Source organism: Bubalus kerabau, chromosome 1 (assembly GCF_029407905.1).
Source record: "Bubalus kerabau isolate K-KA32 ecotype Philippines breed swamp buffalo chromosome 1, PCC_UOA_SB_1v2, whole genome shotgun sequence".
NCBI lineage: Eukaryota > Metazoa > Chordata > Mammalia > Artiodactyla > Bovidae > Bubalus > Bubalus kerabau.
Genome location: NC_073624.1, coordinates 259824019 through 259837991, shown reverse-complemented (window position 1 = coordinate 259837991; position 13973 = coordinate 259824019). Strand labels below are relative to the sequence as shown.

The 13973-nt window shown below is 38.0% G+C and overlaps 1 protein-coding gene across 1 annotated transcript in view; it reads right to left on the bottom strand.

Moving 5' to 3' along the window:
- Positions 1–13973, bottom strand: part of ADGRV1 (adhesion G protein-coupled receptor V1) — a 538620-nt gene that overhangs the window by 452750 nt on the left and 71897 nt on the right. Inside the window, exons 22-24 of the mRNA XM_055564426.1 lie at positions 5128–5304; positions 1200–1380; positions 45–247 (exon numbers count right to left, since the gene is read on the bottom strand). Of these exons, the coding sequence (XP_055420401.1) occupies positions 45–247; positions 1200–1380; positions 5128–5304 (561 nt within the window). The remainder of the gene's footprint in view (positions 1–44; positions 248–1199; positions 1381–5127; positions 5305–13973) is intronic.

Sequence of the window (13973 nt, the reverse complement as noted above, 5' to 3'; positions counted from 1 at the left end):
TTCTCCAAGTGTATGTACTGCTTCAAAAGGATTAAGGGATTTACCTGGTAGTCTGCAGGACTGAATGCTGTCAGTGACACTGTTCTGTATTCTGCCATGACCCTCCCCAGGAGCCCTTGTGCACGGATGACCAGCAACGTAACTTCTCCATCTTCCTCCCGCACGGTGACGTGGGGAACACCGCTGGCAGGCAGGGTCATTGTGTCCTCAGGCTGCGGAGGCGGCCCAGCGGAGAACTGTAGCAAGCCTGGCAGATACAAAGAGAAGCAGGGCATATTTGCCCCAGTTATCTGTGGAAGAATTGCATACGCACTTGAAACAATCTTACACAATTATTTTGACCACCAGGAGAAAATTCAGAGGGCTCTCCTTTAGAAAAGACCTCAGTGACGATTTGATTAACGTGCTTTTGACACAGAATATGGTAGGAAGCTTTCAGGATATTAAAAACTAAAATGACAATTTTCCTTGTCTCTATCCAAAGAAACTTTTTTAAAAGGAAATGTCAATAAAAAGAACAGTGATGGAGTTTTACAATATATATTATCGCATATTTACTCATATTTGTCTCTAGAATTCATCCTTAAATATATAGCAAAACAAAATTAATGGCACCCCAAAGGACTTGCAATTCAGTTTTTTGAAAATTTAAGTATGAAAATGAGTTGAAGAACTTCCCACGTTTTCTACACAGATTTTTTATTGGATGCTTTCCTACAAAAGAAATACTACTTTTCAGTGCAGAAAACAGTCTCAACTTACTATAAGACATCTGTTACCCAACTAAGAAAATTATCACTTTTCAGCATAAGATCAAAAGAAATTAATACAGACAGTGATAACTCTACTTCTTGAAGTCTAATAAAACATAAATTACAAAGTACTTCAATCAGGTGTTAACATATCACAGTAGGATAATTTTTAAAACTAAAACTTTTGATAGCCATGAATAAAAATATTTTGATTTTCACTTAAAATAATCCTGCATATACTTTATAAAATATATTTTTAAACTTTAGAAATTGGTTCTTGTATTTTATACACACCATCCCTCAAAATGGCAGCTTAGAAGTTCAAGAGCTTAGGTTCGAGACCCAAAGAAGGTCGACTTCAATCATTTGCAAGAGTCCCTTCAACTCTTAACAAGAGCAAGTATACCCAGAGAAGGGAAGACTGCTCTTGCACAAGGGCTTGGTTACCATATGGATGATCACTCGCTTTGATGGTGATGTCTGTCGTTTCCTTTTCAGGGTCTATGCTTGCACCACTGGTGGGAGTCGAACCTATTTTCCCATCTCCAGGAATCGCAGAAACCAAGGTCACACGGAAATACTCATTAAGCTCGGGAATATCATCATCAAGGACATAAATATTCAGGACCTTTAAATACAAAAATCCAGAGGCACTAAGCAATGATGCAAGTAGAAATTACTTACCACTCAACCAGAAGAAAATAAAGCAGCCAGCTGAAGTTACTTTCTGACATGAGAGATTTCTACAAAAACTTACACATTAAAACAGAGAGAGAGAGAGAGAGAGAGATCTGAGAAATTAACTCTCTAATCAATAATGGGTACTGAACAGCAATATTTTCTGTATAAAAATATCCTAGTTACATATTAGTATCACAGCATATGTGATATAGTGATATACCCGTATCATATATTCTTTGTACCAAAGACAGCAGTATTACCAACCTCAGGGTATAGAATTACTACTCAAGGAACTGCACATTATCTGTTAGGATGTGGTAGGATTGTAGAAAAGGGCAACATGTCTAGTTACTGCCTAAGGAAAGTCTGACATACCTAGAGGTAGCATGCTAGAAAACAGATTTACAGTAGACCCTAGAAGTCTGGCATACACAAACTGCCCAAAACACATTTGGAAAAGAAATAGCAATAACTCAGCCATGCTCTGCAAAATGTAAGTCAAAATTAAAAGTGAAAAAATGATTCCTCTCTCTTCTATTAACTGAACAAGCATGTTGACACCTACAATGGGCAATTTCTAGTCCCAAGACTTAGAGTCTTCTGTAGGAGGGAGACCTGTGGAAAAATATTTAAAATGCAATGTAAAAATGTCATAGAGTTATGTACAAAATAAACTGAGAACAAAACAATCAGCTCTACCCTGCATTGCATTTCCTGTATTGTAGGTGGATTCTTTTCCCCTGAGCCACCAGGGAAGCCTCTATCTAGTAAAGGTTTTACAATAGACAGATTTGAAGCAAGTTGTAATGGATTGGTTGTAGTTGTTAAGTAATTATGGGGAAGGGCAAGTAAAAGAAACAAGAGCATGAAAGAATAAGATATCTGGGGAACTACAATTAGACACTAAGGCTGGAGTGGGAGGGAAGACTGGATGGATAAACAGAGGTCAAGAATATAGGGACCTGTCAGGGTATCAGAAAAATGAACTTAATTCCATACAGAGTAAAGCAAAACTGAAGAATCATAAGCAGGAGACAGACAAAATGAGAACCGCGTTTTAGAATCAGTACCAAGGCAGCACGTAAACAGAGCGGACAGAGCCAGAAAGGGTGCAAAGGGCTGAGCTAGGAGGTGACGGACCAGAAACAGTGAGGTTCTAAACTAGTGCAGGGACAAAGGAGATGAGAAAAAGAGATGGACTTGAGATTTGTTCTGGGGACCAAAGACCCAGATCTTAAAGACTCAGCAAAGGGAGGGAGGGACAGGAAGGAATGACGTATGATTTCCTGGTTTCTTCGAGAAAGGAAGGTGACAACCATCTGAAAACAGACTGTAACTCCAAATGCAAGATTCAAACACTAGTCATTGGGCCTAAAATCATTTGGAGAGCCTTTTTTCTAATGTAGTTTTTCTACCACTAGGCCCAAGATAGAATCTGAATTTGGTTTCGATGTTCATTTTGATCAGAATTTTCATTAATAAAGTAATATATGGAATGGCCAACATGCTCAGAGGAGAAGCATAAAACTCACACTTCTACTCAAATATTGTCATTGTTCTTGAGCTAGAGAAAACAAAAAGTAGACTTAAGATTTAACACATCTCGCCCCCCAGAAAGCAAGCTGAAAAATGTTGCTATGAAAAGCAACACCAAAACATCAAGCTGTCCATTAAAAATGAAGCAATTAATAGTGTTTTTCAAGTGTTGAAAGTGATATCAAAGTAACGGCTCATTTTAGTGAAATGAGTTTCAAACTGAAGACCATATCAAGTTATAAGTGTATTTCATACAGTGACTCAGTATATAAAACAGTGTTTCCCTTTATTATCCTACACCCTCTACTTTCTATTCTATTTTTTAAATCTTGATCATAACTCACTAAATTGATTTCATAACTAATAGACCATTTAAAAACACTTGAAAAACACATTTCAAGTTCTTGCATTGAGGCAAACACACACACTTTTAGACTCTCTGGCAGCTAGATTTCTGGATGCAATTTAAGTATACTTAATTAAATACACTCCCTTAGATATCTAGAAAACAACAGCAAAACTACTGCTGTCTGTGCTAAAAAGCACAGTCATAGAGCATCAGCAGACACCCCAGGATCCAGTCTCTGGCGTGGTAAGACTGAGAGGCTGCTGTCGATTCAGCAGGCATGGTGCCATAAACCGACACCTTTATTCAGTGCTATTACTGTTGCTGTAAAGGTCAATTTACTTTCCAAAGAACTTTTAAAATGATTGAAGAAATTACTTTAAATAAATCTTGACAGCAGCATATATGACTATTTACCTAACCAAAATCTTATTTATTAACTCTTATCTCTTCCAAAATATATGTGAACCCACTTTATAAAACAGTGGTTCCCAGTTACACCTTTATTTCATAGTTGGTAAATTTTCCAGTAGAAAAATTCGAGGATCAACTCTGTTTTCCAAGGAGGAACATTAAAAAATCACCACATACTGCTATTAATTGATTTGAGTATTTCAAATCCAGGAGAGAAATGAAAAAAAAAATCCAATAATAGTCCTTTAAATTGAATTATTTCAGCCTCATGAAAACTGACTAGTGTCCTCATAGTCCTCATTTTATCGAATATCAGTAAAAATATTTATCATTGCTCTCTCCTCAGACTGCTTTTGGGGAACTTTTAACATTTTTCCTTCTTTCCCCAAAGTATTGATATTTGGCCATTCTTCTTGAGCTTTAACTCTTTAAATCTTAAGAATATTTCAAGTTTGCCCTAATTTTAACTTTTTCATCCAGTCAACGCCTAAGTCCCTTAAAAATTTCTTCAAAGATTACATTTCCAAGTCTTAAATATTTATGCTATTTATCACTGATGACCTATAAGCTATCTATATTTCTAATGAAAAATTATGCTGATACGAATATTCCAACATACAAGACTAAAAGAACATGAGAAAATTTTTGATACAGGAGAAGGTCTCATTTTGATTTCACTTATAAGAAGTGTCACTTATTTCTGAAGTATACATTCAGAAATCAGACTCTGGTTCACAGCAAGTTTTTGGTAAAACTGGTGATCTTTTACTTTCAAAACAAAGAAAAAGTACCTATTTTTCCAAATTTAAAAATAAAATGAGATTACAGTTAAAAGAATTCCTCTTGGCTGGCTGACAGAATTCTTAATAGTATTGAATTTTTAAGTATTAAGAATTTTGCAGTTTCTCACTGTATTGGTAATAACAAAAAACATGTAATGATAAACCTTCAATGCTATACCATTTTTATTGTGTAGATTAAACAATAGGTAAAACTATAACTGGTGGCTCAGTGGTAAAGAGTGCCAATGCAGGAGAGGCAGGTTTGATCCTGGGTCAGGAAGATCCCCTGGAGAAGGAAATGGAGGAAACCCACTCCAGTATTCTTGCCTGCGAAATCCTTTGGACAGAGGAGTGTGTGGGCTACAGTCAACGGAATCACAAGTCAGACTCAACTTGGCGACTAAACAGTGACAAAACTATAACACACATTATTCAACATTCTTAATGTTTCTTTTGCAGAAATAAATACAAAATATTTTAGACCATGAGATATACCTAATCACCTAAATATTCTAAATTGCTTAAAAAGCAGGACGCTAAAAATAAATTACACAACAAATGGATAAGGAGAAGCTTCCCAAGAGGTTTTCAAAGAAAGAAAGAAGGTAGGGTTTACCTCTGATCTCTGCCAAGGAAGGAACGTGATACTCCCGCTGGCATTAGCAAAATCATCAACAAGGTAATTAACACCATCAGATTCGATCTGTGAGATAGTGTAAAAAACATGCACATAATCCAGGGCTCCTCTGGTCCGCTCCACTACACATGAAATGGTGGATCCCTCCTCTGCAATCTGAAATTGAACGAAAACTCTTTGTAAGTGTACACCGATTCAAATCAGTGATAAAATTGCAAATGCATTCATGAAGTTCTTTCACTATAAACTTTGTTCTATAACTTTCTACATCTGTAAGGAGGCCTCTATATTCTTCCAGATATATCTCTGATTGCTAAAAAGTATTTACTATCATTGGTTTCTCAGTTCATTCCTTTCAAAAGATAAATAAATGCAAAACAGCAATAATTAGCTATACCATGTAATTCATTCATTGAAACCTCTCAGGTCTGGCACTGTGCTAGTTTTTTTTTGTTTTGTTTTGTTTTGTTTTTTTTAAGCACAATCCTTTTTGTAGCTAAGTCTAAAGAGGAAAACAAACTCATGATTTTATGATGAGTTCAGCAATGAAGTTAAGGGTAGAGAGTGGAACATGACATCAGGGAGAACTTTTTAGGCATAAACATAAGAAATAATCAAGAGTATTTGGTGAAATCATTTGGAGGTGATACAAAGTATCCAGTGGGGAGAACCTTGACAAATTCCTGGTGGGGAGACAACAGTCAGGTACAGGAGGGCACTGATACCATGATTAATATATTTTTGCTATTTCTGACATAAATACATATATGTGTGTTTACATACACGTGTGTGCATTTTTTTACTTCCATGGTGGCTCAGATGGTAAAGCATCTGCCTGCAATACGGGAGACCCAGGTTCGATCCCTGGGTTGGGAAGATCTCCTGGGGAAGGAAATGGCAACCCACTGCAGTATTCCTGCCTGGAGAACCCCAGGGACGGAGGAGCCTGGTAGGCTACAGTCCATGGGGTCACAAAGAGTCGGACATGACTGAGCAACTTCACTTCACTTCACTTTTAAGATAATGTTTAGCAATTACGTGGAGTAGGATATTGGAATATCCTAAGTCTTCATATTCTTGTTCTCCCAATTCTATTTTTATAGTATCAAATACATAACTCATTAAAAAAAAGAACTAAAACTGAACAAAGCTCAAACTATAAATCTTAATATATAATGTCATTTTTAAATTTTTCATATCAATCTTAAGCACCTCTGATCAACATTAAATACAGCTATTTTGGTGCTAACAGGAGAGCTGAAGAAAACAGACTTGAAATTTGTCTGCTAACAGGCAACAGTCAGTTATCAAGGAGCACAGAAACACCAGGTGTTGTTCCAGTAAACCTGCTGAGTTTCACTGAGCATCAACAGCCCTAATGTCTCATGGGAGACAAGATTTGCCTGTTCATCCACTAGCAGAAGAAGTCCAAAATGACCATATAGTTGTTCAGAAACAGCCTGTAGTCTGTTTCCTGACGGACATATTCTATCTCCAGGTGCAACCAGAACTTCTAATCCAGTGGAGCCTAAAACATGGGAGCAGGAGGTGATGGAGATTCAGTCCTCCTACTACCTCTTCTTCCTGTGCTCATGTGTCTAATCTCTGGAGACACAGAAATAGTCTTCAGCCACTGGGTACACATACTCGATCCTAGAGGACAGCACCCAACCCTTCAAGATGTTGTCCCTGAGCTGGTACTTTGGCTGAGTTTTCAACAGGACATTCCATTGTTACACTAGGCCCACTGCTTCAGGTGATGTTGTACATACACAGACAATGGAATATTAGCCATAAAAAAGAATGAAATACTGCCATTTGCAACATGGATAGACCTAGAGATTATCATACTAAGTGAAGCAAGTCAGAGAAAGATAAATATTGTATGTTATCACTCATATGTGGAATCTAAAAAATAAAACAAATAAACTTATTTATAAAATAGAAACAGGAAACTCCCTGGTGGTCCAGTGGTTAAGAATCAGGCTTTTACTGCCATAGACCCAGATTCAATCCCTGGTCAAGGAACTAAGATTCCACAAGCTGTGTGGAGCTGGGAAGAAAAACAAGCCAGAAATAGACTCACAGACACAGAACGCTTATGGTTACCCAAGGGGAAAGGGCGTAAGAATAAATTAGGAGTATGGGAAAACAGATATATACACCATATATAAAATAAACAACAAGGATTTACAGTATAGTGCAGGAAACTACTTCATGCAAAGATGGGCTCAATAAAGGACAGAAAGGGTATGGACCTAACAGAAGCAGAAGATATTAAGAAGAGGTGGCAAGAATACACAGAAGAACTGTACGAAAAAGATCTTCACGACCCAGATGATCACGATGCTGTGATCACTGACCTAGAGCCAGACATCCTGGAATGTGAAGTCAAGTGGGCCTTAGGAAGCATCACTATGAACAAAGCTAGTGGAGGTGATGGGATTCCACTTGAGCTATTTCAAATCCTGAAAGATGATGCTGTGAAAGTGCTGCACCTCAATACGCCAGCAAATTTGGAAAACTCAGCAGTGGCCACAGGACTGGAAAAGGTCAGTTTTCATTCCAATCCCAAAGAAAGTCAATGCCAAAGGATGCTCAAACTACCACACAATTGCACTCATTTCACACGCTAGTAAAGTAATGCTCAAAATTCTCCAAGCCAGGCTTCACTGTATGTGAACTGTGAACTTCCAGATGCTCAAGCTGGTTTTAGAAAAGGCAAAGGAACCAGAGACCAAATTGCCAATATCTGCTGGATCATCAAAAAAGCAAGAGAGTTCCAGAAAAACATCTATTTCTGCTTTGACTATGCCAAAGCCTTTGACTGTGTGGATCACAATAAACTGTGGAAAATTCTTCAAAAGATGGGAATACCAGACCACCTGACCTGCCTCTTGAGAAACCTGTATGCAAGTCAGGAAGCAACAGTTAGAACTGGACATGGAACAACAGACTGGTTCCAAATAGGAAAAGGAGTACGTCAAGGCTGTATATTGTCACCCTGCTTATTTAACTTATATGCAGAGTACATCATGAGAAACACTTGGCTGGAAGAAGCACAAGCTGGAATCAAGATTGCCAGGAGAAATATCAATAACCTCAGATATGCAGATGACACCACCCTTATGGCAGAAAGTGAAGAGGAACTAAAAAGCCTCTTGATGAAAGTGAAAGAGGAGAGTGAAAAAGTTGGCTTAAAGCTCAACATTCAGAAAACGAAGATCATGGCATCTGATCTCATCACTTCATGACAAATAGATGGGGAAACAGTGGAAACAGTGGCTGACTTTGTTTTTTGGGGCTCCAAAATCACTGCAGATGGTGATTGCAGCCATGACATTAAAAGACGCTTACTCCTTGGAAGGAAAGTTATGACCAACCTAGACAGCATATTAAAAAGCAGAGAGACATTACTTTGTCAACAAAGGTCCGTCTAGTCAAGGCTATGGTTTTTCCAGTAGTCACATGGGGATGTGAGAGTTGGACTATAAAGAAAGCTGAGCACCAAAGAATTGATGCTTTTGAACTGTGGTGTTGGAGAAGACTCTTGAGAGTCCCTTGGACTGCAAGGCAATCCAACCAGTTCATCGTAAAGGAGATCAGTCCTGGGTGTTCACTGGAAGGATTGATGTTGAAGCTGAAACGCCAATACTTTGGCCAGCTGATGCGAAGAGCTGAGTCACTGGAAAAGACCCTGATGCTGGGAAAGATTGAAGGCAGGAGGAGAAGGGGACAACAGAGGATGAGATGATAGGATCATATCACCGACTCAATGGACATGAGTTTGGGTAAACTCTGGGAGTTGGTGATGGACAGGGAGGCCTGGCATGCTGTGGTTCTTAAGGTCACAAAGAGCTGGACACGACTGAACAACTGAACTGAACAGGAAACTATATTCAATATCTTGTAACAACCCATAGTGGAAAAGAATCTGATTCATTGTAACTGAATCTCTTTGCCATACATCTGAAACTAACACAGTATTATCAATCAACTACAGTTCAGTTTAAAAACTGGTATTTCAAGGCCATATACAAATGGTATATTTTAATGTCATGACATAAATGGTATGTAAAGACTGGATGAGACAATAGAGAAGTAAACCTAGATAGAAAAGGACCAAGTACAGTCAGCTCTGAAGTAACCCTGGTTTTGAAACAAGTGTCCCAATACAAGTGACATATCAGAAAGCATTCTAAACATAACATGGAGTCCACATTTATTTATGTAAAACTTCATCCATTAGAAACATGGCAAACACAGAAAACTGCACCACCTGAGACAAGCTACATGGGCACGCACACCTACCTGCTACCTCCGCTCAGCATGTGTGTTAGCAGCCACTTATCTGCATCTAATGTGACACCTTTCCCTCTGACTTCAAATAACCCTCCTTCCATCACTTAACTGCACTTTCCCCACTTTTACAAACAAACTAACATTTTTTTAAGGTATACATGCCATACTTGATAAGCATATTTAAGACTTAAAAAATTATGTAAACTTATTCTTTACTAGGTCCCTACATTTCAATTTCTCTACTACTGACCAATTTGGGGGGTCGTGTTCTCCTAACCCATCTTTCCCCTAAGTTCTGTGTTTTTCATTATGTGATTTGCCATAGTGTGGTGATTTTTAGGAACCCATCAATCATGTTATGTGAGAACTAACTATTCTGAACGTGGGGCTCTCCAAGCCTCAGAGGCTGGAGGGAAGAAACGACGGACAGACACAGGTGTTTAACACAGTACCTAATTTAGACAGTAACATCAGCATGTTCATCAGAGCCAAACGGTACACAAACACGTGTGTGCTGGAAAGAGCACGACTTTGCGGTCACTCAGTCCTGGTTGACTGTTTCACTCTGTCATTTACCAAGCGTCCTCAGTCTCAGTGATCTCTTCTTAGAATGAAGATCACAAAGTCTCATGGGTTTTGGTGGAAGTTAAACAAATGCTTTACATGGTCCCCAATAATACAGTTAAATGCTAAGAAAAAAAAAAACCCTTACATTTCTTCTTCTTACATTGCAACCCCATGGATTGTACCCCGGCAGGCTCCTCTGTCCATGGGGATTCTCCAGACAAGAATAATGGAGTGGGTTGCCATTCCCTCCTCCAGGGGATCTTCCCAACCCAGGGATCAAACCCAGGTCTCTCACATTGCAGACAGATCCTTTACCATTTGAGCCACCAGTGAAGTCCAAGACATAGATTAAACAGATCCAAAGATACACTAGGGAGTATGATGTTTCCTTATAGCTTTTTACCAAATCAATGATAAATAGCCAGGCAGAATATAGCACTAAGCTTTTCGTCTGCAAGAATCACATGGGGAAAAGTTGTCTGTTTCATTAAAATCTATCACCTATTATTTTCAGTTTTAAAAAGAAAGGCAAAAAAGACTATCCATATTCAATACAATGTGTGCATATGTATGCTATATATCAAAATTTCATAGAAAATTTAATAACTTAATAATTTATACAATAAAGCAAATTTTAAAGTTTTAATTAAGGAAGAAGTTTCAAGTGCCAAGCACCCATAAAAAAAAATCACATAGGATGTTTGGTAAAAAATCTACCTTACAAACTTATAAATTTACAGAGAAATGACATAATGCCTGACATTTGCTTTTAAAATTAATTCAGCCAGCAAAGAAAAAAACAAGACTGACAAAAGGCTGATACATGTTAAAACTAGGTGAGAGGTAACTGGGGTGCCATATTATATTTTTTGTATTAAAAGATTTTTTAAATTTAGCTTTTTACCTCCCCTCCCATCCCATGCCAGAGATTCTGACTCAGAAATGGGGTCTTGATTCAGGAAGGGTGTCGAGGAAAATGCATTAGATATTTCCATCCAAGACCATCTATGCACAGCACTTTGGGAAGTAGCAGACGAGATGATGCAATCAGTAATACCAGAAGGGGATTAAGACATAGAGAATAAGTAATTAAAAGATTTTTCTCTACTATTAAAATATTCATCTAATTGACTTTAGAATCATAAAACAAGCAAATGTTCAGGATAGTATATGAAAGGGCATAACATCAAGTAATAAACATCAGAACCACCATCACTCGGTTTTTCACAAGAAGCAATAGCAGCCACTCCTGTGTTCTCTACTGAGTCAGGAATTTGTCATATCTTCAGATCATCAGAAAAGTAATTATAAAGGTTAACAGTGAGAAGAGTTTTAGAAATACATTTTCTAAAAAAAATAATACACTGTAAGCCATGAATTGGATTTCCCTACTGAAACAGAAGAGTAAAGCTAAACAATTACACATTCAATTAATTTTTTAGTTTGTTTCATGCTTGGGTGATGATGTGTGATATCAGATTATATCAGCATCACCTTTATCTAAAGGAATCTATTCACATAACAGATGGCAGGCATGCAAAAGCGAACACAATCCAAGTCAAATAATATTCTCTTTTTACAAAGATCCTCTCAAAATATCTCTAACTTTATTCTTAAGCCACAAGTTTAAATATATAAAACATAATCCAGGGCCTTCCTTGGTGGTCTAGCAGTTAAGAATCTGCCTGCCAATGCAGGGGACACAGGTCTGATCCCTGATCGGGGAGGATCCTACATGCCACGGGGCAGCTAAGCCCTCACATGTGCCTAGATTCTGTGCTCTGCAACAAAGAGTAGCCCCTGCTCTACAACTGGAGAAAGCCAGAGCAAAGCCACGACAACCCAGTGCAGCCAAAAATAAATCAATAAATGAGTCTTTAAAAAAATAAATGCTTAAAGACAAACAAACCAAAAATATAAAACATAATCCAAATATTGGCTGTAAAAGTAAACCAATAAGACCTGCAATTTCTATGAATCATTAGGAAGGGAAACTTTATCATTATGGGGCATATAAGCTTTCAGGACATTAAAAATAGTGGGAAAATAAGGTGGAGAGAAAATAACATTGAAAAGTACAAAGAATAGCAAAATACAGGAAGGGAACATGAGAACATGGTTACTAGGCAACAGTCAAACAAAAATCAGTCACCTGTTCAGTATAGGGCTCTCTTGGAATAAAAAGAACTACTTGGCATACCCCACCAGGGCACTAAACTATGTACAAGTTTGTTCATTCTTTCAATTAAATTTATTAAGTATCTGCTATTTGCCAGAACACACTGTACCTGGTTAGGAGGAAACATATCATAAAGTAATGTCATCTCTTTCAAGATGCCAACTAGCAGACTATGTCATATTCTACATACTTTCATTACCTGTTTCAGATCTGATTATGTTTTCACTCTAACCTTAATATTACTTTATGTCATGTGAATCTATGAAAAATGTAAAAGCGTAACATAACTCAGACAGAAGTCTTTAAGGATCTCTATTGACTTCAGCATTTTTGAAGGGATAGGAAAAAGTAAACTTTTCAATGTCACTGCAACAACACAATGGAGAAGAATCTACAGAAATGAAAATGGTTTTTACATTTGAAAATGAAGCAAGTAACCATAAAATTTAAACTCTGTTATTATATTTGTAGCAATACACATTGACTATCTGGAAAATATTGGTTCACCTAGTTACACAGATCTTCCAAATGTTGATGCATTTCACTACACAAAATAAGCAAATCACTATCAATAAAAGCTGCTGCTGCTGCTGTTGCTTCAGTCGTGTCCGACTCTGTGCGACCCCATAGACCGCAGCCCACCAGGCTCCCCTGTCCCTGGGATTCTCCAGGCAAGAACACTGGAGTGGGTTGCCATTTCCTTCTCCAATGCATGAAAGTGGAAAGTGAAAGTGAAGTCACTCAGTCGTGTCCGACTCTTAGCGACCCCATGGACTGCAGCCTAGCAGGTTCCTCCATCCATGGGATTTTCCAGGCAAGAGTACTGGAGTGGGGTGCCATTGCTTTCTTCGCAATAAAAGCTAATCACTATCAAAATAAGCTAATATCACTTTCAATCTTAACCAAAAAGTCTTTAAGTATTGGAAAACAGTCAAGCTCACTTTAGTTTGTAAGATGTTTCAACAACTCTTAATTTTTGTTTGAAAGCTCAAGTTTTTACCACTGGTAATAAATACTATCAGTTGTTTTCCTGGTAGTCACTGGCTCACTTCATTTGTCTCCATAAATGTCTGCCAGGTGCCCAAATCTGAATAACCAAACTTTGCTGGTCATTTTTTCAAGGAAAAATGGTGTTCCACAAAAAGGGCAGCTAGTTCACCTCACGACTCTATCTGCACACCTTCCACAATTACCATGTTTTGTTAACGCAGAGAAGCGCTTTATCTGTGCTTCTCATTTTGTGATTCGTGCATGTGCTAAGTCACTTTAGTCATGCCCGACTCTTTGCGACCCTATAGACAGTAGCTCAAGAGGCTCCTCTGTCCACAGGATTCTCCAGGCAAGAATTCTGGAGTGGGTTGCTGTGCCCTCCTCCAGGGGATCTTCCCAACTCAGGGATCAAATCTGCATCTCTTATGTCTCCAGCATTGACTGGCAGGTTCTTTACCATTAGCACCACCTATGATACACAATGTTAAAAAGGTGAGTATTTAAGGGTTGAAATTTTATCAAATGAATGTTTTGTACTCCTTCATCAAATATACTCAAGTGAGATTTTCACCTCTTCAACTACAGGTGTGTGGTAATAAACAGAAATGACAACTAGTACAGGCCGGTTCTGCTGCCTTGATTCATACAAAGGCACTAGCAACTAGCAGTTTTGGCAACCACTGCTTTTTCAGTGCAAATGTCAATTGTCAATAAAATGAAAAAGACATTGTAGTTTTTTATAAAATTAGATTTGATCTTTGTGGAACTCCTAAAAGAAGTCAGGAAC